Source organism: Lethenteron reissneri, chromosome 9 (assembly GCF_015708825.2).
Source record: "Lethenteron reissneri isolate LAM-NWPU_2019-01 chromosome 9, ASM1570882v1, whole genome shotgun sequence".
Taxonomy (NCBI): domain Eukaryota; kingdom Metazoa; phylum Chordata; class Hyperoartia; order Petromyzontiformes; family Petromyzontidae; genus Lethenteron; species Lethenteron reissneri.
This window is the reverse complement of record NC_083787.1, coordinates 5,305,445-5,327,946: the sequence shown is the minus strand read 5'-3', so window position 1 is coordinate 5,327,946 and position 22,502 is coordinate 5,305,445. Positions and strand designations below refer to the sequence as shown.

General features: G+C 43.5%; 1 protein-coding gene across 1 annotated transcript; it reads right to left on the bottom strand.

Annotated features, from left to right (window-relative positions):
- Window positions 1-68: 68 nt before the first annotated feature.
- LOC133340467 (anillin-like) lies at window positions 69-22,127 on the bottom strand. Its single transcript, XM_061548742.1, is given in 25 exon segments — window positions 69-2,212; window positions 3,001-3,173; window positions 3,425-3,532; window positions 4,278-4,364; window positions 4,495-4,598; window positions 5,214-5,241; window positions 6,375-6,410; window positions 6,642-6,686; window positions 7,100-7,148; window positions 8,094-8,220; window positions 9,113-9,310; window positions 10,430-10,565; window positions 10,659-10,800; window positions 11,466-11,626; window positions 12,883-13,265; window positions 13,457-13,601; window positions 14,041-14,142; window positions 14,568-14,824; window positions 15,373-15,472; window positions 15,852-16,010; window positions 16,012-16,331; window positions 16,820-16,947; window positions 17,173-17,266; window positions 17,868-18,015; window positions 21,956-22,127. Coding segments are annotated over 25 exon segments (3,369 nt in total). The 5' UTR covers window positions 21,974-22,127; the 3' UTR covers window positions 69-2,091.
- Window positions 22,128-22,502: the final 375 nt, after the last annotated feature.

The following is a 22,502-nucleotide window of genomic DNA, read 5'->3' as shown; positions in this document are numbered from 1 at the left end:
TGCTGAAGGTTGCAATTAGCAATTTTCACACGAGGCTCAGTGCAGTAAAACAGAGCATACAATTTGGATGTAAAAGAGCATTTATTTCTTTTTCAAGCAGTTACAATTCAGGTAAACAATTAGAGGAATCTACATATTAGACGGCAACTGTTCTGTAAAGACTGATATATTTTTTTTACCAAAAAGAGATTTAAAACATTTAAAAGGACAGGACAAAATGACACAAGTTATTGTATATCTTAAATGCTATATAAGAAGGTTATATTTAATCGGCAAGCAGTATACTTTATTTTTTAAAATCTGAAACCATTAGTACTTGCTCAATGTTTCCACTGTACTTGGTTTTTCTAAAACATCTAAGCATCTTGTGCAACCTAGCTTCAACACATTTCGATTCAGTCGACAGAATTCGCAGATAAATTCTATACCAAGACCACACTTATAAACCTTGTGTGATCAGACACTTAGCCCAATTTATTCCTGTACCAAAAGTGAGTAAACAGATTGGTAAATGTCATGCGGCAGCTGATTTATAAATTACGCATACTCCACCTCACTGATTTTCTGTCTAACTAATCTCAGTCAATGCATAGGAGCTGTTTATGGAATTTCATATTAAAATATACCTACAAAAGACAAAGAAAAATATCCCCTGTATAGCCTGAACACTGTTGGGGCAAGTGCTGTAAGCAAGCACCAATGAAGGCCGGCACAGCACACAAGGGGGTGGAGCCAGTACTACACCCGACCAACTTTGTCTTCCCAGTGGCAATGTTTTTACACACCGCACCAGATAAACATTTGAAGCCGAGATGACCTAAGGAGGCCCAAGACCGGTTCAGATAATTGTAACTGGTGTTGGCCATGAGCGGGAATTGAACTCGGGTGAAAGGTTCGTAGCGCAGCACGCCAACCACTACACTACTGCTCCCCACTAAATATATATCTGCACACCCAAAGCCACATGCAATCATTAAATGTGGTTGTACGCAGCAAGTAATTCGGTCGAGCGCATATTGTGTGGATATTCACATGGCTTTTCCAGTGCAAAACCAAGTATGAAAGGTGTGCGCATGTTTAAAGTGCTGTACATGTTACAGCGTGTAAATTAGTGCAAACGTTTACCGTTGTAATTTTTTGCCAAAGTATAAATTTTGAATTTACGCTCATGTGGGTTATCGCATACCATATCCAGTTAAATATATATGGCAAATGAGATTTATCTGTTACTCATAGGTTCAAAAGCAGTGAGCTTGGCACTGAAACAACACTTATGGACATTTCACCTCATAGCATGTCAATATAATTGGAAGAGTTTTGAAAACAAATAGAAAAAGATCTCAAAGAATTGAGCTGCAGTATACTACTGTAATACTGCCCCTTTGAATAATTGTATACTTTGTAAAAAAAACGATAAACTATCCAAGCACACCGTAAAGACAGAAAAGTGGAACAAGATGCCCTGACAGCAGGGAGCATCCGAGGCACACGGGAGTGTCCATGGTGAACCAAACAGGTCTAGCTCAGCCAAAGTTGACCAAGCTTAGGCCCAATACCCCCGTGTACACGGCATAAATTAGCGGAAAAGCACACACGTGATGCAGGAATAATTTGAGCAATCTTTGTGAGCTTCAAGCACGTGTGACCGTACAGCTATGAATCATCATCAAGGCAGCAGTGCATCGTGTCCCGTATCCGTGATGTATGCACATGGGTTTCCCAATCTTCCCGTCAACTACAGTTTCAAGCTAAACCACTCGTAAATGTGCACAATAAAGCAATGACTGCTCGGCAAGTATAACAGTTCACCGTTGATTACAAGTGGCTCTGCAACGCCTGGCCAACAGAAAGCTTCGCGAAATAAAGGCTGCAACAATCTCAGGGCAGGTCATGTTTGGTAAGGCTATGTTTGGCTAAATCGGGCTGAGTCTATACAACAGTTGGTTAAGTCCAACTATAGCGAGTATCCCCCTTGGCTATCGAGCCCACACAGGCTCAAACGCCAGGGGGCTCTTTTCTCTCTACTCACTCAGCTCCGGCTTTGCCAGGGTAGTGTCTCAGCTAAATGGTTGGCGACAGCTGTGGTTGAGCTCAGCGAGTGGCAGCCCCGGCGCAGGCCTCGGGCTGCCAGGTGCGTAAATTCATCAGCACCTGGTTGAACTTCTCCATCCACAGGTTCCTCTCGTCCCGCGAGTCTGCCGATAGCCAGTTCCTAACACCCACCACAAGAGGGCCAGTGTCAGTCACTGCATTTGGCCCTGGTTTGAGGTGGCATGTTCAGATTGTCAAGATTCAGGTACCTTAGGTGGCTTGATGACTATAAAGGGGTGGCAACGTGATCATATAATTAATGAGTAACACACACTAGTTACACTGATCAATCTACTGCCAATGTACACTAATTGAACCTGTAGTTCATCTAAGACTTTAAACTCAAGGCAATAACATCAGCACCATCATCTTTAGCACTTGCACAACAGTGACATATTGAGACTAATATTTAAGAATATACAAGGCCACATCCGATTACACAATTATAAGGCGGTGTTACCAACAACAGTGAAGGGTTTTCTATCCATGCTTGCTTGTTCAACACTGCCCATATGCGGTCGCTTAAGTTCTATGACGTGACATCAGTAATGAGAGCCAGCTCCTACTGCTGCTGGTCTCAGTGATGCATTAGCTACGGAAGTGGTGCCACCGTCAATTTAACACGTAGGCTTTCGCGACCAATATTCATAATATAGGTTTTTGGGTCAGATCGCGTTATTTATAAATGTGTCGTAACCCTCCACCACCCGACACGGCCAAACAGTAAAAAATGTGTCACGTTTTTCAAAGGACAAAATAATTCACTTATTTAGCCCACCGGTGTGCTGAAGAGAGAATCAAAGGCATTTTTTTAGTTTGATTACGACGTTTCGCTGATAATTACAATCAGCTTCATCGGGCAAGAATGGTGAAGCTCTCCTGTTGCTCCCGGTCTGCTATTGAACTTACTTGGTCACGCACTGACGGTTGCGCATGTGCGTGGTGAGCGTCTCGCGGTCGTCGGGGTGCTGGGAGCGCACCGTCACCAGTTCCAGCGTGTGTTGGCGCGCGCAGAACTCGCGGTTCACGGGCTCCACGCGCCGGTTCACGCAGGTCGCCAGGTTCACGCGAGCCATCGGATCCTGCCCGGCACAAGCGTGGGGTGCAAGCAGGTGCTTGCCTGAGATGGCTAGACTGTATAACAAGGTCGTCCTGCACTAATAAATCCAATTCCACTGACAATTCCTCACTCACATCCATAAACTAGACCACATCACTCTGATCCCTCCACTAGAGCGGTTTAGGAGGAATACTCCACATATACACATGCATACTGATGATCTGCTAATTATCTACACAATACTTAGATATCAGAAAATGCATAAGGACCCACCTTCCTCTTCTCATCATCTGGATAGGTCCAGTAGGAGAGGCAATTCCCGGACAGCACGCACCAACGCCGGTGCCATGCTCCAAACCCACTCACCTCTTCAAACATCGTCTGCACCACAGAACACAAGATTTTCCATTTGTTGTATAATCTGATGGAGTAAGCACTTATGAAATATTTTCGACCAGGTCTGAATTTTTATCTCACCAGTGTTTATATTACTGAGACTGCATCAGATGGTCATATTAGGCTGAGGTGAACTACAAGAGGTCCAGAGAACGTTCAGATACAAATTTGCAACAGGTTTACAACAGGGTTCACCGACAATTGTTTGGCGGGCCACATAATACAATGTACGTGTGCTGGTGGACTCAGATCATGTGTGCAGTCGTTATGTCATGACGTTATTATGTAAGAACGCCTGTACATGCGAGTAATAATCTTGACCCCTCGTCTCGAAAGGTGTCTCTCCTCCCCTTTACCTCTTCATCTCACTTATACGTATCAGTTTACGTCTCGGCGGATCATAGCTAAGCGGGCTACTCCAAGAGCCTTACCAGGATACATATAGCCATGCTTCATCACCAGTTGAAGCAACCTAGTGTACAATATGCACGGCCAGGAATAAAACCAGAACTACTGGAATAATTGGCAGGACCCTCTGGAATGAGAAGCACTCAGGTCAGGCTTCCCTGGGTAAACAAGTGAAATTATAATAACACAGTGCACTAACCATTTTGGTTATCACTTTGCAAGCCAGTACTGAGCACATGTATGACTAACACCAATACTGACTTATGCAGCAATGATGCTTGTGGTTTTAAGAAAGCAGTGGGGGCATACAGAAAGGTCGTACCAAGAAGCCTCGCTCCTCCACACTCGAGTCAACGCGGCACTGGAACTTCAAATAGACGTTTCCCTCCAGGGGCGACATTCGCTGCACCTGAGGCAAAAGCACCTTATTAATCCAACACGTGCATAATTTTTATGATTGTGTGAGCAATAAATAAAGCATAGGGTTGAGTGTGCAACGGCTAGAAGTGACTCGAATTATAGCCACTTTCACGAGATACCTTTTCCAGTGGAAATTTGGCTTGCCCGACAGAGGAGAGGCAGAGGCGGTGGGAACCAACTAGGACGAAGCCACTGGGCCTCGTGCCCCCACCAATCACGATGGCTGCAACACAAACAACACCGGGCCCTCATCATCTTCTACCAAATCATCTTCAATAAGTCCCATATCATCAGATTTGGGAAGTTAAGCAGAGGTTTGAGCCTGGTTGGTACTTGGATGGGTGACTGGCCAGGGCTTGTCGTCAGCTGTTATAGGCATGGAGCAGCAAATATTGCCATGAGAAACATGTTGAATATTCCAGCATTAGCCCAGGTTCTTCCCGACTGTATGTGCAATATAACCCAATGCAAAAACCACGTGACAGTCTTGAGACTTGGACTGTCCTCAGATTAATTTTCAATCATATTATTACACACTGCAGCAGCGCAATGTTTTATAAGTTGCATTCCAATCAGTCTTGAAGAGCCTCTTGTGATTACTAAAACAGTATATGGTCATCCATTATAAAGTGTCTCTTAAGCCAGTAAATATAGTGATCACGGTTCAACAGGACAGTAAACTTGTCAAAGATGACAGGCTTTACACAAAGCAATTTGCGGGGCTTTTTGCAATACAAAAGAGAAGTAAAATCATGACCAAACTATGGTCCTTCCAATCCACAGCTTGTACTGCATATTGATGGACTGCACTACAAACAAGACCATTTGAAATACTTACATGGAGAATGCAAATTACTGCCACTTTTCTGCAAAAACAAAAAAATTATACATGAAACAAGACATCACACAGACATTCACATTATACATAAAACATTAATTGTTGTTGGGGGCACATCACATAAAAAATCGTAATCTACTGTAATAAAACATTCTCTAGGTTAGATAGATAGATCGTTTATTGTCATTGTCACCAGTACAACGAAATTTAAAATGCTCACCAGTCAGGGCATCATTCATAAATTTAAATTAAATAAAACAAGAAAATAAAAATAAAATTAAATGAAAGATAATCAATTTATACTATAGATAAAAACAGCCCAAGTATACCCACATACCCACATAAGGTTACATTGTCATTGCACATCTCTATTTCACAGTCAATTGTAAACACTATTACTTAATAATTAATTAGCATTATTGAGTGTGGTGATCGCTGTAGGATAAAAGCTCTGTTTGAATCTGTTTGTCCTTGTTTTGACTGATCTGAATCGTCTGCCTGATGGCAACAGCTCAAACAGTGAGTGTCCAGGGTGAGAAGAGTCCTTTATAATGTTCTGTGCTTTTTTGATGCAACGTGAACTGTGTAGTTCTTCCAGGTTACCAATTAACAGTGCCGTATACTTGGTTGCATTACCATGAACGACACAAACTGTGATACAGCATTGCTATTAGAATCCATTTATAATTAAATACAATACATTTGTAATGAAATTACATTGCCATTTTATAATAAACGGTACAATTTGGATTTTATTTTGTCTCTGAATACAACTGCTGCTGAAAAAAAAGAACGTACATTACTGGGATAAAAAAGCAACTCTATATAAAAAAATAAGTGTGGTACAATTGAAAAAACAGCCTGGACAAAGAATAGGGGGCAGGGGGGCAGCAACACATCGTGAGAAGAAAAATCCAGACAATGCATGCAGTGAAGATTCATTGAGGGTTTTGCCCATCGGCTTTCATTTCTGGAGTAAAAAGTATGTGAATGAGAGTAGAGCAAGATAACAGAGGAAAGAAAGCGAGTCCATTAATAAACCTTGAAAACAGTGCGATCTGATCTTAGAGTGGACTCAGGGAATGACTGAGAGCTAGTGGAGATAACCAAGGACCACCTCAACCAGAAACAGTCAATTCTGCTACAGTAGAGGCAACTCACCGTGATTGAAGACAAGAGCTTTTTTGGTGTAAGACCCTGTGTGTAAAACAAATCAACCAAGCATCACATTGAGGAGCACTGAACATGGAAACTTCACTTTACATTATAATCAACTACGCAGGCAGTCTACTGAGGCACATTAACTGAATTGCAATGGCAACATCAACAGCTGTACTTACATACTAGCATGTAAATGTATCAATGAATTTAGTTGGGGGTAAACGTATCAGCGTCTTCATGGTTTTTTTTTTCCCCCCTCAATCTCACCTTTGCCTTTTTCTTTTCAGGAACATTGGCGTCTTTCTTCTGACTCTGAAAATAATATTGTTCAAGACAGTTAATGTTGAGGAAGGGCAGCTAACATAATCAAACGTGATTGTATCTCGATAATTACCGAAAGCAATGCAAAAATAAACTGTACACACACTATATATTTCTTATTTTATTATTTCCCTTCTACGTGACTTTACCGAAAGAACCAGAGAATATGAATCCCTGCAGTCACGAAAGCTTTAAATAAAAAATTTGTACACACACTAAAAGGAGATGGTGCATTTGAGGAGTGCAACCCCCACACTTACAATTAGCACAGCTGGCGACGTATGGTGAAATATATTCAACATACATACATTTTATGACACCGAAGTAAAATGGACAAGTATATATGCATTCATGCGCCTATGAAGATTAAATTACACCACAGTGCAAGAATATAATTATCTTACCAAGCAATAAACCTCCAAAGAAATTCCAAAGTCACTTCCAACATCTTGCCTAAAGGGAAATAAAACCACAAGAGATCAGGCAATTAAAACCCATCATTCATAATTCATGCTGTGACCTCTCATTTTAAATAACTTAACCTGAAATTATACATACAACATTTACAAGTGTAAACGCTATATCATAAAATATATTTTAAAATGTACTTCAGAAATGGCAAAAGGGAGCCTTCCCTTACAGATCGTGGCAGTTCATTCTAGCTTAGGGAATATTCTATAGTTATTCTTAATTTTGGAGCTTTCGTGACTGCAAGAATTATTCTTTGGTTATTTCGGTAAAGTCACGTATAAAGATAAAATAATAAATAAAATCTTTGAAATACGTAATCGACCAGGCTATGCGTTAATTGTGTGTTGACCGACTCTCTGTGTTGTATTACATAACATTTCGATATTTTGCTAGGTTATTTAATTTAGTGTGTTCTTTCTCCCTCTCTCCTAATGTTCAAGCCTGCGTACTTTACTACGCGTTCTTCATACTCATTGACATGTTAATTTTTTCTCTAACCCCTCCCTCTCTCTTGCCTCCGCCCCCCTCTGTCTATTTAAGGCCACCCCACAGAGACTATCTCCCTCTCTGTGCCTGTGTTACTCTCTCTATGTATCTTGGTGATATCTGTCTGCCTATATGTCTGTCTATAGTTTTCTGGTTAGATTTTTTGTTGCTATTTCATTTATACCTGATGATGATTGCTTGTGTTGCAATCGAAACGTCGTACGCTATTATTTAATTTATTATTTTATCTTTATACGTGACTTTACCGAAAGAACCAAAGAATATTCTATAGCTTGAATTCTCTGCCACGTGAAATTTTCTCTGCACTAACAAGATACTGGAACAACCTTACTAAAACCGTCTAATCACAAGGAAATAAAATAAAAACACTTGTCTTAGGGCAGGCGACCAAGGGACACGAGGCACAGGCAAAGTACTCACACGGTGAATGTTGTGGGGAAAGTCAACGTGTCCCCATTGGGCGGCGAGTGAGCAGCCACAAGTGGCGTTGCCACAATGTTTTCAGCGCCCTGACGTAGCAGCACCACAAAGTAGTAACTGCTTTGGTCTGGCCAAACGAGACACAAACAGGTCAATAATTACATTTGTCCTTTCGTTAAGTTCCAACTGCAAAGAACACTATGTTTCTGCAGGTTTTTGTTTGACTACCAAGTGTATTGTAATACTTAGGAATTGATAAATAGAGTGCCAGCACAACTAACAATTCAAATTCATAAATAACACTGCCCTAATGAGGATATATATCATAGGCGATGGTTTAGGCAATGGCCCCTCTATTCAAGGTGGTAAGGGGTGATATGGGTGGGTGGTGGGGCATGGGTGGCAGATTAATTCTCGTACCCTCAGACCGACAACAAAACTACAATACTGTACACAGAACACGAGTTCTTGTTTTGGTCTGTACAAAGATCCCCCTTACAGACTTAACAGACTGCAGGGGCAAGTGCTGTTAGCGAGAACCTGTGAAGGCCGGAACGGTACACGAGGGGGTAGGTGGCCAGCACCACGCCCGACCGCCTTCGTCTCCCCAGTGGCGATGTTTACACATCGCACCAGGTACTCATTTGAGGCTAAGGACCAGTTCAGATAATCGTCACTGGTGTTGGCAGTGAGTGGGAATCGTACCCGGGTCGCCGGGTTCAAAGCACAGCACACTAACCACTACACTACCGCTCACTATGGTCTGTACACGGTGACTGTACAGCACATGTGTATATGCGATACACATACATGCGAGCACTATTTTTTACATCGATTTTCTTTTTATTGAAATCGCAACGAGCCAGACTTTTCAGCAAGCCAGACCAGAACTCCGCCAAATGAGTCTGCATAGCTGAGATTTTACTGTAATGCCACTTGCCAAAAGTGCACCGCAACATAGCAGCGAACGTGGCAGGGAGGCACGACTTAACTTCTCCGAGGCTTTATGAGGGTCTCACCTGGCCGGGAGGCGAGAACGCACACAAACTCGGGCTTCAGAGGCAGTCGGATGTCAGAGATGAAGACTGATCCTCGACACGGTGCAGTCTGTTCCCCCGGCGTTGTGCCGGCACCACCACCACCACGGCCACCTGAGCGTGCGCTCGCATTGGCCTTCAGCCGATTCAGCTCCGCGAGTAAAGCCTGGTGCTTCTCGGCTATAGGCCGCAGGATAGAGGACAGTACAGATTAGGAAGGCATTTATGTGCATGTTCCATTGGCAACAATGCAGGCGGATGTCCCTGTGATAACGTCACTAATCTGAGTCTGTTGAATTAAAATACATTGCTCCTACACGAGGATAACTCAGGGTGCTTCAAAAAAAATGTTAACACTTCTGAGAATTTGCAACAATGCCACGAGAAATGTGCCTCCGGGCTCTGGAGACCACCTGGAGAAGATTCCAGCCACGCGTTAACAATGATGGCAAGCAAGTGGAGACTGACTTTTTGAAGCTATTAACATACATTTGTTATCATGTTGGTGTGTTATTCATTCTTTTTCCATTAAGAACGATAGTCCCATATAAGTGTTAAAAACATTTTTAAGCACCCTGTATATTTTATGACCACCCCCTCCCCCCATTATTTTTCTAATTGGGCTATCAGCGTCATAAGACAAATAAATATCTTGATGGAACTCCTACAGCCAGCACAAACATCCATCAGAGAAGAGCTCTGAAAGATGGCATCACATAACTACTGTTGAAGTTTCGTCTTATAACTCTTTTATCACACACTAGCACACCTGTATATGCCCTGAAAAAAATTATTTGCACGGCAATAAGCACACCTTTTTAAATTTTCAGAGTTGGAGTACGCAATATTAAGTGACAAAAATAATGTAATATTATGTTGTGTGTGCAGTTATTGGTGACCATGGTGAAACCATTAACACTCTACGTGAAAAAACTGTTTAATCAGACAGTTACATGGTTTAGAACCCTGGGTTTCAGTGATTACCAGGCTCATCCTTCTCACATTATAATAAGTCTTGGCCAAACGGTCACTTCCATACCATTTGGGTACCCCGCTACACTAAAAATGTAAAAAATATGAAACACGAAGCCAAGTAGGTCACACACCATTTAAATTATGTTTATACGTTCAAAATTAACTAAGCTTTGCACGGTTTTCATCAAGTGAAAATATTTGGAGAGCTTGGTCTTTTTCGTTCCAATACAGTTCCAATGACAGAGCACACCCCCCCCCCCCCCAGTGCCCTGTATGCTGCGTGCAAATATAAATGACAAGCAAACGAATGAAAGGTGTATTTACTGGAAATGAGTAACAGCCTCTCAGCTTCTGCCTCCTCCAAAGAGCCCTTGCCGTGGTCCTCGTCCACGCAGCAGCCGAGCGCCGTGCGTGCCTGCTGCATGATGCTTTGCTGGCTGTTCACCTCATTGGTCAACAGCTGTACGCATACCAGGCACGCACAAAGCATGTGTAAGTACAGGAAATTATAGCACGGTTACTGCGCATTGCTGCTATGGAGGCGCCAACGTACGTGCAGGCGCTCCCGGAGGGAGAGAACACGCGGGGAGTTCTTGGGACGCTCCTCGGCCCTGACGTTGTTCCGACGCGGTGAAGCCTGCTTGACGGGTGAGCGGCGGTGCAAGCTCATACGCTGGCTCCGGTATGCGTCAATGCTGCAGCACACGTAACAAAAATTACAGGAAGAGAAAAACATGTAGCTGTACTCAATTACACACACACTTCTAAATGTATGTGCTATAATAGTTAGTAAGTGATGTTTGTGTTCGGGATGACTTCATCAATGCAAACAATATAATTATTTACCGCCTGATAAACACGTTTCATTGTTAGCCAGTGTGAAAAAAAAAGCCAAATACCTGTTCGGCATGTAACAATTAATGAATTAAAGTAAAGTCTTGAGCTCAAAGCCTACATCAAATCGCATGTGCAAGAATAGGTTACTTACTTATAAAGAAGGTATGTGATTTTCCCATGAAAATATCAGGTTCATTAAAACCTTGCAACAAGATACCACAATGCCAAATTAAGAATCAATTCTTGAATCAAAGTGACCCAAATCTTGAAAATTCACCAAATTGTGGGAAGGAATAGTTGCAAGATGCCTAATACCTGTACATAAAAAAATCAACTAAAAACTTTCATTTACATAATTTCATTATGAATACCCAATTCACAATAAATTCCTCCGTTCATTTTAAATCACAATTCAATCCAACAAACACAACGCGTGCTCGCAGTTCATCAACATACACACGACGCTTCATACCCCTCAACAATCGACAAACGGCAGCACCCAGGAGACACGGCACACACGCACCTGTACAGCAGCCGGGGCTCCTCAGAGGGCACGAGGCTATCCAGGGAGCCTGAGCGGCGCAGGCGAGCCCTCGTGTTTCTCCGTGCTGCGGGCGGCACCTCGGGGCTGCAGGGGCTCTTTGCCGAGCTCGGCGGCAACGGAGACGACATCAGAATCTTTTGCTGGAGTGGGGGGCCCAGATAGAAACAACGTCACCATCCCCCCCAATAACGCAGTGGCAATTCCATCGACATACTGCCCGGATTTACCCACAGGAATGACTATTGCTCATTAAACTGAAATGGTCAAATTTTCTCCTGGAAAATGTGCATATTGCCAATGTTCATCTCCGGTGTGCAGCTCTGAGCCAGTTCTGAAAATTTTCAATTTCCACCATGGGGTTCGGGCTATCTAAAAGAAATCCAATCATGACTTTCCACTTATTTATGTATCAACTTAGAAGGAAAAAGACCAATATCCAAGATTTGAGACCATAATGTTCCGATTATAAGTGGTGGGCTCTATCCCCTGCACCACTCAGCCGAATGAACGTATGAAAATGAATAAGAACATTCAGCCGTGGAAAACATTCTAACTGGGACTGTAGAAAGAGTAGATTAATGACGTTTGGATTTTTTTAAATATTGTGAAATATACAATTGTTTATCCTATTTCCAAACGTATATGCATAAACTGAAAAATTCATGTAGATACAGCATTCACATCAGTTATATTTTATATATTTCCCATTTTAAAAGGTTTAAATATTTGATCCTTTATGAAGTATTGTATATTCACAATAGTGATGGCAACGATTACACCCCTTGTCAACCACCCAACTTGTGCCTTCCTTCTTTTACCATACACCCCCAACTAATCTTTCACCATCAAGAGCCCACAGCGATATTCCCTATTTTTCAGAAGCAACCTGGCCACAAATAAAAGCCCAACAAAATGGCTTGATCATATAGTGGGAATGTATAGTAGCAGCCAAATCAACTAAACACATGTTTAGACCCAGATAAAGATCCACACGACCACGGGGAGAACATAAAAACTCCAAATATACAGGCATCAGGGTCGGGACCGAACCCACGGCCTCCTGCATACCAGGCGGGGGAGATAACATCTCGCAACAGTGGCACCCCAATGTTCCCTCTCCTACTGGCCACTCATCCTTCTCTATATATGTAGTCGCATATAATCAATACCTGTGTTGTGTTACGAACAATTACTATTTCTAATGGAGACCTTTTCAACCATCTATTAAATTACTAAAATTAAATTATCGCCTGTAAGGATAATGTGGAAAGGGAAGGCAGTGGGAACCAGTTACATAATGACAACAGAACGCAAATTCACGCACTTACAAACACTCACACGGCAAAAGGAGCAGCATGGGATATCAGGTCGATACAATCAAACAAAAGCAGCGAACCTCGGGACTGTGCACTGCCGTGTTGATCGACTCTGACAGCAGTGACATAGACGACACCTCCAGCTCGTCCTCACTCTCCTGGTTCTTCTTCTCGCCACTGGCCGCCTCCTTGGAGAGCGCCGTCGTCACCTCTCCTCTCGTTTCCACTGTCCCTTTAGTTTCGCTCCCGTCGACCACGTCAACCAGCAGATCGTCAAATAACTCGTCGATCACGCCAGAGTTGTTCTCCTCTTCCTCCTCGCTGTCGCTGACGTCATTACTGGACTGGCAGCCTCTGCTGTCGATATCAGAATCCCCAGTCGACTCAGGTCCCAATTTCTCCGTCTCGGAGGCAAACCGCACCCGGCGTCCGGGCTCTGCATCGTCACTGGTGGATTCTGTCCCTAGAAAAATGATCACTCCAGTCACCCAAAAGGCATGCATATGCTTGCACCTCAATCCATTTCAACACCATCTCATGGCGAAAAATCGAAATTCATTACAATGCAATAAAACTACAATAAACTGCTGTAGCAGAATACGTCCAATTAATTACTGTCATGTAATTGATTATTATAGATAAATGCAAGTTTACCTGCGGGTGTTTTCTGTACTGCAGTGGCTGGGGATGCCAAGGCATTGGAACGCTGGACAGTCTCGACAGACTTTTGCCCGTTGCCTTCACGTGCTGGTGTGACTGGAGCCTTGGCCACGGAGCCTCCGGCTACAACCGAAGAACCCTGCCAATCCCATGCAGCTGACATTAATACCATAATTGAAACAATAGTGGCAGATAAATAATGGATTAAGTTTAAGGTGGTAACAAACGTCCTAAATGTTAAAAACTTAGTTGATGCATACAAAAGGATTACATTTAAAACCTATGTGATGGTAGAAGCTTAATTAATATTTGCCATAGGACAGGAGCATGTAGTCCACTAATTTTCCCAGGAGTTACATTATCACACGTTGTTTTACATTTCAATCACAAATTAACTTGCACAAGTCTGAATAAACTTAAATTGAGTTTTGTAGCCTTCAGAAACCGCAACCATGAGCCACCACAGAATGATAACAAACACTGGAGCCTTGCATGACCTAACTCAAAGGCACATTAAAAATAGTCTAATGCACCGACACTTAACCACGAAGCTCCAAGAATGCCCAGCCATGCACTACCTTGTCCGAGGTGGCATCACTGACGGGCACCTTCTTCTCATTGGCCCACACGCTGCCTTTTTGGAAGCGATTCCTGATCATGGCTAGCTCTTGCTCTCGCTCCTACAACAGAGGAAATGCAAAAGCAGAATGTTTAAGCCAAGGTGTTGACAGGCTTCACTTCTCAGCAGCCTGTGATGGCAAAACAATGCTATAAAGTGGATATTATAAACCCATAAAAAAAGATCAGTCTTCAGAAAAATTTAGTGTCAATGTCAGCACCAATAAAAAATACGAAAACTGCCATAAACTAAGTATCAATAATACAACTCCATAAATAAATGATTACCAAGGGATATCATTCAACAGTTAAAAACAAAATATGCATTTCATGCGTCAAAGTGAAAATGCATTTCAAAGACTCATCATGGACACAACCAAAAATAGGTGCAGTATACCATTAAGGTAACCTCAAAAACCAGTATTATATAATTCATGATAGAATTGTTTTGAATGAAATGTACTATTGAACCGCGGCCCAAGAACACCTGCTTAAGTTTGTCGGCGTGCGAGGCTGCAGCTGTCTCTCCCTGCCCGTGTCGAAAGCGGTCGTGCAGCGCACGCGCGCCATCCCCCGGTGTCACCGTGATGGTGCGGCCCCCAGCAGCATGGCCAGTCACGGTGGGGGTCACGGACTGGACTGCAGACGGTGTCAACGACGACGTCGGGGTGAGTCCGGCTGCTTTCTGCTGCTGGCAGCGTTCCTCGAAGCGCTCGCGGAAAGTCTTCACGCCCGAGCCGTTGGCTGCGCGGTTGAGTGACCCAAACAAAAAGTTCATAGCTAATGTTAGTGTTATATCCCATGGAAACTAAACGATTTTTTTATTAATGTGGAGGGAAAAACCGGAGGACCCGTAGAAAAATTCACGCGGTCACGGGGAGAACATGCCAAATCCAAATATACAAGTGTCGGGGTTAGGTTCAAAACCACAACCTCCGGTTTAGATGAGGTAGTTACACATCTCGCCAGCGTGGCCCCCTCATTTCCCCACGCTGAAATCGCACAATTTTAATTAACTGCATTCCACCAAATCCTAAATATCTTAGTTGAATTCAGTGACTGCTCCGAGTTTCAAACTGGTCACACACATTGACACATACTCTGTCGTTCACTCTAAAAAGGTGTTCATCAGATATTACTAGTTATATTAATCAAATACACAGTACATTGGTTATACAAAGCAATGTGGTGCTTTAAACAATATTCAAGTAAAATCATACCCCAACTACCATCACACCTCATTTAAATTGTCTAAGAGTGATGGTGAAAATATCAAAACAAGAAATAAAGACCAGGTGTGGATGGCGTAGAGACGGTCTGCGCTGGAGTGCCCGGGTTGATGGTCTTGTTCACAATCGGTCGTGCCTGCGAGGGAGTGGTCGCCTGCGATTTCTGCAGCACGAAACAATTAAAAGACCTCAGCATGTACTTTCCTACGCTGTCGAATTTAATCCCCACATGAGGCGTTGCACTGTTCTCGAGAACATTTCTGAGACTAACATCAAGCATTAATTTCTTACCGTTTTACTAAAAATATTGTACCCAATATCTGTTAAAATAATCTTAGTTTACGGCACTTCCGTTAAATCTCCTTTCATTTATACACATTGAAACGTTGCCACTGCTCTTTCAGTTTTACAGAAAACTTGTAAAATTGTGTCGACTATTTAAAATATTCTCCATTTCTGAAATCTGTTCAGAAGGCCCATTTCCTGAAATTTAAGTTCATTAGTGTTATTGCAGATGTCAACGGCTTCAAAGTGTTCATCACCTGGGGCTGCGACTCCTGCCTTGCCGCAGCAGTGGACACGGCTGGCTTGGACCTGTCGAGGGAACTGTATGGTCTCTCCGGGGTGGCAGCCCTCACAGTCGCTAGTGCCACGTTCCCACTTGCCGACTTGGTCATGCCCACCTTGACAGGAGTCTTATCATGGGGTTCTGCCCACCGTGGTGCGAGTGGCTGCCACAGGGGGTTTGGCTGCGGTCACGTTCCCTTTGACCTTAGTGGCAGTTGCCGACTTTGGCTTGTTTGCGGTGGAAGTGACGTCCCCATTGCTGCTGGCAGCGGCGCCATGGCCGAGGTCGTCCTCCCAGGTGTTGATGGTGGCGGCTAGGTTGGCCAGACGGGACCTCGCGGCACTGTGAGAGGGTCGCCCAGTAGCATCTGGCTGATCATTAGGCGGTGCTACCAAGGCGGCTCTCGAATGATTGAAGGACACAGGCGAAGAGACGCTTGCACTTTCATCTGGGGCTGTGCGAATAGTGATGGATAAAATAAGACATCAGGTTGCACACACACCTGTAATCCAGTTCATTGGAGCAGAGGCTCAAACAAACTTATAAACCTTGTTAACAATGCTAGGCCACAGGTATGGCAACCAACATTGCCAACCCATCTGTGCGGACCTTTGTGTATTATCTCTTCATATGCATGGGCTTCCTCAAGTATCCTCCCACACCCAAAACACACACAAAAATTCCCAAAGATAACCAATGCACGACCCTTCTAAAATAAGGTTTGCAGAATATAGTGAGGTTTTTTGAATATATTAAGCAATGGCATACTTGTTAATACATCACACACATATCCAGCCAGCTTTATGCCAGTATAAAGCTTATTATGGCGGTCAATGTTCATATACAGGCTACAATACATAAGATTAATTTACTTATGTAAAAGCCACCACTGCATTGCACCACATTTAGAAATGTTATCCCCAGACTGTGCAAGTCTCTCACCATCTCCATCCCAGTAGCGTCTTTGCTCGGCCAGTTTCTGCATGCGCGTCTTCACCGAGCCAGAAGCCAGATGTGTGAGAACTCCCGGATCATGCGTCGTCTCTGCTTTCTCAGGCATGGGTTGGGCCCTAGAATGTTTTAAGCAGAGACACAAGCAGTGTGGGTGAATGTCCACTATTCATCGAGGTGTCAGATTGCATGAGTTTTGTGGAAATAATACTTGACTTCACCAATAGTCCTATTAAGCTAATTTTGTTCACAATAGACACAATGAATGTCAGTACCATCCCACTGGGTAAAATAATTAAATGTTTTATTTACCAATCACAATACTGTGTATGCATTGTGTGTACCTGGGTGTAGGATCTCGAGGGAGGACATTCTCAGTGTCACCCCCTCCCGAGTAGCGCTTCTTAGGGGGGGAGCCCCCCAGGTCAGCAACTCCTGCTAAAACAAAACCATAGTTTTGACTGAATAACAAGACTTAGAGACATCTTCATTGACGCTACACATGTGCATATGCTTGTTTAACAGCAAGCCCTAGATACATTCGTTTCAGATTTAAAGTAAAAAGTGGTGATGCCAATGTTTTAATAACAACTCAGTCATTGTTCACGCTTAAATTCTAACCAGGTATTATGATTTCTTTGTAGTTGAAGGCTTAAAAATAGCCTTAAGCTAGATCAAAGCGTTTCTTTAAATATTAAATTTCATTTACAAAATCATATTAAGTGCTCCTCAAAGTGTTTAGGCGACATGGCACAACCTATCCATTGGGGGGGGTGAGAAATTGCATTTGTTGCCTGAGCAGTAATTGGAGATATCTAATATGTACAGGGGAGTGAATATCAATTGGGCATGGAGCTGATAATACAGCAAAGAAAATGTCAGATTCGCAAGACACTGACATTTTCCCACTGCAGGAAATGAGCAAACTTTTAGGATACACAAAACAAAATACACACACACACCGATAAACTGAAAAAAAGGTCAAGGCCTAATGGGAGGTGAGCAAGCAGTCACCCAAGTCGAAACAAACACTGCTCACCAGGAGAGCGGCCACTGCTGTTGGCGGTATCGGTGAGCGGATCACGGGCACGCTTGCTGGGCGAGGTGCAAGCAGCTTCACCAAGGCCCTGCTCTGCCATCTTCTGCTGCAGCAGCTCACGGCGTGCCCGCGTTCGCTCCAGCAGCTTCTGTAGGACCGAGGTGGAGTGAAGAGCGATTGAAGAGAAAGTATCGTCACACGCATGGCCGTTACAACCTGTGTGGTTGCCTTCAAATCGCATCTATAACAATGCATCCAGCAATGCCTATCTCTCAAAACTCATTCAGAGAGGTATTTAATTGGGGCACATAACCAAATTACATGGATTGTGCCGAGTCAGATCTTGAAAGATAATTCGAAAACCTGACCCACACGGCATGGCAAAACCCTCATTCACGAGTTGATTGCCCAATGGCTGTACATTTGTATGATCCACCAACAGTTGCTAACAAAGCACTGGATTACAGATGCACACACCATCACTTTTGGATATTCCGTGGCATTTGCAGCTGTTGTTGTTCTCTTGAAATGTTACATTAGATTTCAATTTCACTCTACCTGCAGTTGTTTTTTCATGTTTGTTTTACGTTTAAGAACACAATTAATTATTTCATATGCATGTAGTTTGCTATAGGATACTTGGAATGTTACATTTATGTTCTGTTTCACTCACATTATTACGTTTCCCGTGCAAAAGATTGTTTTTTCTGGATTTCCCCTCACCTGGTTAAATTAAAGCTAAAATGTATTTGGCTCCTTCATTTCACAAAGATTGCACCTTGAAATGTTCAGCTATCAGTTGTGGAGGAGTGGGAAGCTGAAAGTTCAAGTCACCGATTCACTGTTTACAGACCAAACGTGGCCTTTAAGCAAGAAATTATTAAACCAAACCATATATGTAGGCCTACTGAAATGTTCTTGTAGTTTGCTTGTATGCTCCACTGCCCTTTTGCAGGATTGCACCATTTTCTTTGTACATGGCAATGCTGAAGTTAAATGTAAAAATAAAATATGCCGTTTTGTAAAATGGAAGCTGATACAACAAATAGGCTGCAACAAAGGCATTGTATTTACAGATATATTACATTTAAAAGAAACAATTTAACTTCACAAAAAGTTCATAGGAAAAAAGATCTAAACTGACATTTGAGCCATTACAACGAGGCTGTGTGTGACCCAATGGCATTTCGAAAGTTTGAACGTGAGGAATGCAACTGGCCACTTTAACGGCAACGTCTTATATGGCTCAGAAGCAACATGTCTCAAGAGTTCCAGAGTTTGAACGTATGCCAGGAAATTCATAATGCCGCGTAAAAAAGAAGTGGCATGTTTAGCTTTTTCAGGAGTCACACCCAAACCAGCTTAACCGTTCAACGGCAAAGTGTGGCGCATCTCCTAATATGGGAACCATCCGTTCAGAGCCGACCAATTCAAAAACTTGTATTGAGTGACCTCATAGCGTGTCAAATCAAAGCCATACCTTATTGGAAAAGTCACCCTTTTCAAAGTTGTACGTACTTCTTACAGTTACACCTTTTTGTCTCTAATTTTCTCAGTAATCCGTTTTGTATTCAAATGTTCAGAATTTAGTCCATGTACAATTGTCTGCGGTGCGAATATAAAAGGTAACCATAGAAAGTAGCAGTTGTGTTTAAAAAAAATCTCAGACTGACGTTTTAACTCGAGCAGTTGTATAAACAGGAAGCACTCGTCAAGCAAAGCCTTTCAGTCACTTCAGCCCTTAGCACACTGCCTTTTTCATTTCCATCAGGGTTCTTGTGCCAAGTTTAATGCAGATCGACCACTCCTATGAAAATACTTCCTTAATTACTCCAACCGAAATCATACGACAATATATTGTATGTACAATGCCACTGCTGGCTTGTGTAGGGAGCAAACTCTAAGTTACATATTAGTTTTGGCGAAGTTTCACAGAGCCATTTAAAAGGAAGGTACTTAAAAGTTCTACATAAATGCATAATAGACACCATTGAGCAATAAGAACATTAACTGAGAAACGTCTTAATTCCACTTGATAAAATAGTACAATGGTAACTTAGTACAAATTCTGTACTACACGTCACATTTTAAAAGATCCCATTGTGGCGAGAGAGGGGCGGTTGCCCGTATCTTGTGTGCAGTCTTAACCGGTGAGAAATATCACGTCCCGATGTCAGAGCCCAGTCTCTCCAACCGAAGGCAACCAATGGGTAACTTTAGTCTAAGAAGTTACATTGTAACAATCAGGCATTATCAAGCCACTTCTAGGATGAATGATCTCACCCCAAGCATGTCGCTTGAGCACTATCGGTCCTGTAACAACCCAGTCCCTAGCATGTACACCAGCTGATGGTGCTGGCCCCATTCTTATTGTAATGAACGATGTTGTTGGTGATGATGATGGTGGATTGATCGACTTGCATTGATTAGAACTCACCAAATGACTGGATTCACAGACGCTAAACCATCTCGACAACATTTACCATCAACTAATCATCAACTCGCAATTTTAAAAGTTCTGGGTTAAGCCTGTAAAAACAATGCGGGGAGATATGTAACAATAAGTAATTGTCCCATTCCAACACCTAACCCTTGCGATAGCAGATTGATACATAATTATACAACATATTCTCGGTTCTTTCGGTAAAGTCACGTAGAAGGGAAATAAAAATTGTTTTTATTGTTTTATATTTATATTATTTTATTACTTCCATTCTACGTGACTTTACCGAAAGAACAAAGAATATGAATCCCTGCAGTCACGAAAGCTTTAAATCAAAATTTAATTATACGTCGTGACTTTATGTGAACAATATACCAGAAGCTTTAAAGCCCCAGGCCAGTAAAGGCGTCAAACTCGTCAAAGAGCATCTCGCCGCTCGACGCCGACAGACAACATGAACATGTTTGTTAATCTTAATTTTGGAGCTTTCGTGACTGCAGGAATTATTCTTTGGTTTTTTCGGTAAAGTCACGTATAAAGATAAAAGAATAAATTATTTAATTTAATTTATTAATAATTATTTAATTTATTATTTTATCTTTATACGTGACTTTACCGAAAAAACCAAAGAATGTTTGTTAATGTTGCTCAATCGTCGCGTATTTAATGCTCAAATCGGCAAGTTAACAAACAAACACGGAACATTGTCACAGATCCCCCGTGTGGCCTTAGACTGTAGGGGCCAAGTGCTGTTAGCGAGTAGCAGCTGTGAAGGCCGGAGCGGCACACGAGGGGGTGGGTGGCCAGCACCACACCCGGCCGCCTTTGTCTCCCCAGTGGCGATGTTTACACGATCACACCGGGTACTCGTTTAACAACAACAACAACAACCGCCATTCGCCACTAAGTGGCGGTGACGTCACCACGACGCTTGTGCCAGGCCATGTGCACCTTGAGGCCACACAACACGCACACACAACACGTACACACAACACGTACACACGCACAACAAATATCCCCCGTGTAGCCTTAACAGACTGTAGGGGCAAGTGCTGTTAGCGAGCACCTATGAAGGCCGGAACGACACACGAGGGGGTGGGTGGCCAGCACCACGCCCGACCGCCTTTGCCTCCTCAGTGGCGATGTTTACACACCGCAACAGGTACTCATTTCAGGCTGAGACGACCTAGGGGAGGCCCATGACCGGTTGAGATAATCGTCACTGGTGTTGGCCGTGAGCAGGTCGCCAGGATCATAGCGCAGCGCGCTAACCACTACACCACCGCTCCCCACACAACACGTACACACACAACACGTACACACACACACAACACGTACACACAACACGTACACACACAACACGTACACACACAACACGTACACACGACACGTACACAACACACACGACACGTACACACACACAACACGCACACACACACGTACACAACACACACAACACGTACACACCACGCGCACACACAACACGTACACACACACACAACACGTACACACACAACATGCACACACACAACACGTACACACACACACACACACTGATACACACAGCACGCCGCGTTCACTCCGAAAAACCCCAAAGGGCCCAAGCGTCTGAGCAAGCGAGCGAGCGCTAAACAACTCCGTCGACCTGCGTAAAGGTGTCCATCGGCGTAACAGTCGGCGTCCGCGTGCAGATGCCGTCGGATTCTCTATCGGAGAGGGGTGGTGATGATGATGGTGGTGGTTGTTTTAGTGGAAATCCTCCGTCTCGAAGTCGTCGTCGTCGTCGTTCAGGAGGGCGGCTGAGACGTCTGAGGCGGCGGCTCCGGTTTGAATAACCGCGGGCGGCCGCACTGCGCATGCGCCACGAGCGCGCCGAGTGACGTCAGTAAACCGTCGCCTCGTGGGGGGAGGGGGTGGGGGGGAATAAATAAATAATAATTACCCCCCCCCGCCTCCTCCTCCTCCCCCCACCGCCACGCGTCCGCTGCCAGACCAGAGGGTTTTCCCTCCACCACCACCACCGCCCCCTACAGGCAGGGCAGATGTATTGCCATTAGGCGAATGAAAAAATTGGAGGAATCCGATGAGCTGTGAAGCTCTTTTACACAGAAGTGCCGGTGAGGGATGGGTCAGAACGGCACGACAGCAAACGATACACGATAGGAGTAAAACAAATCACTTAAACAATGTAT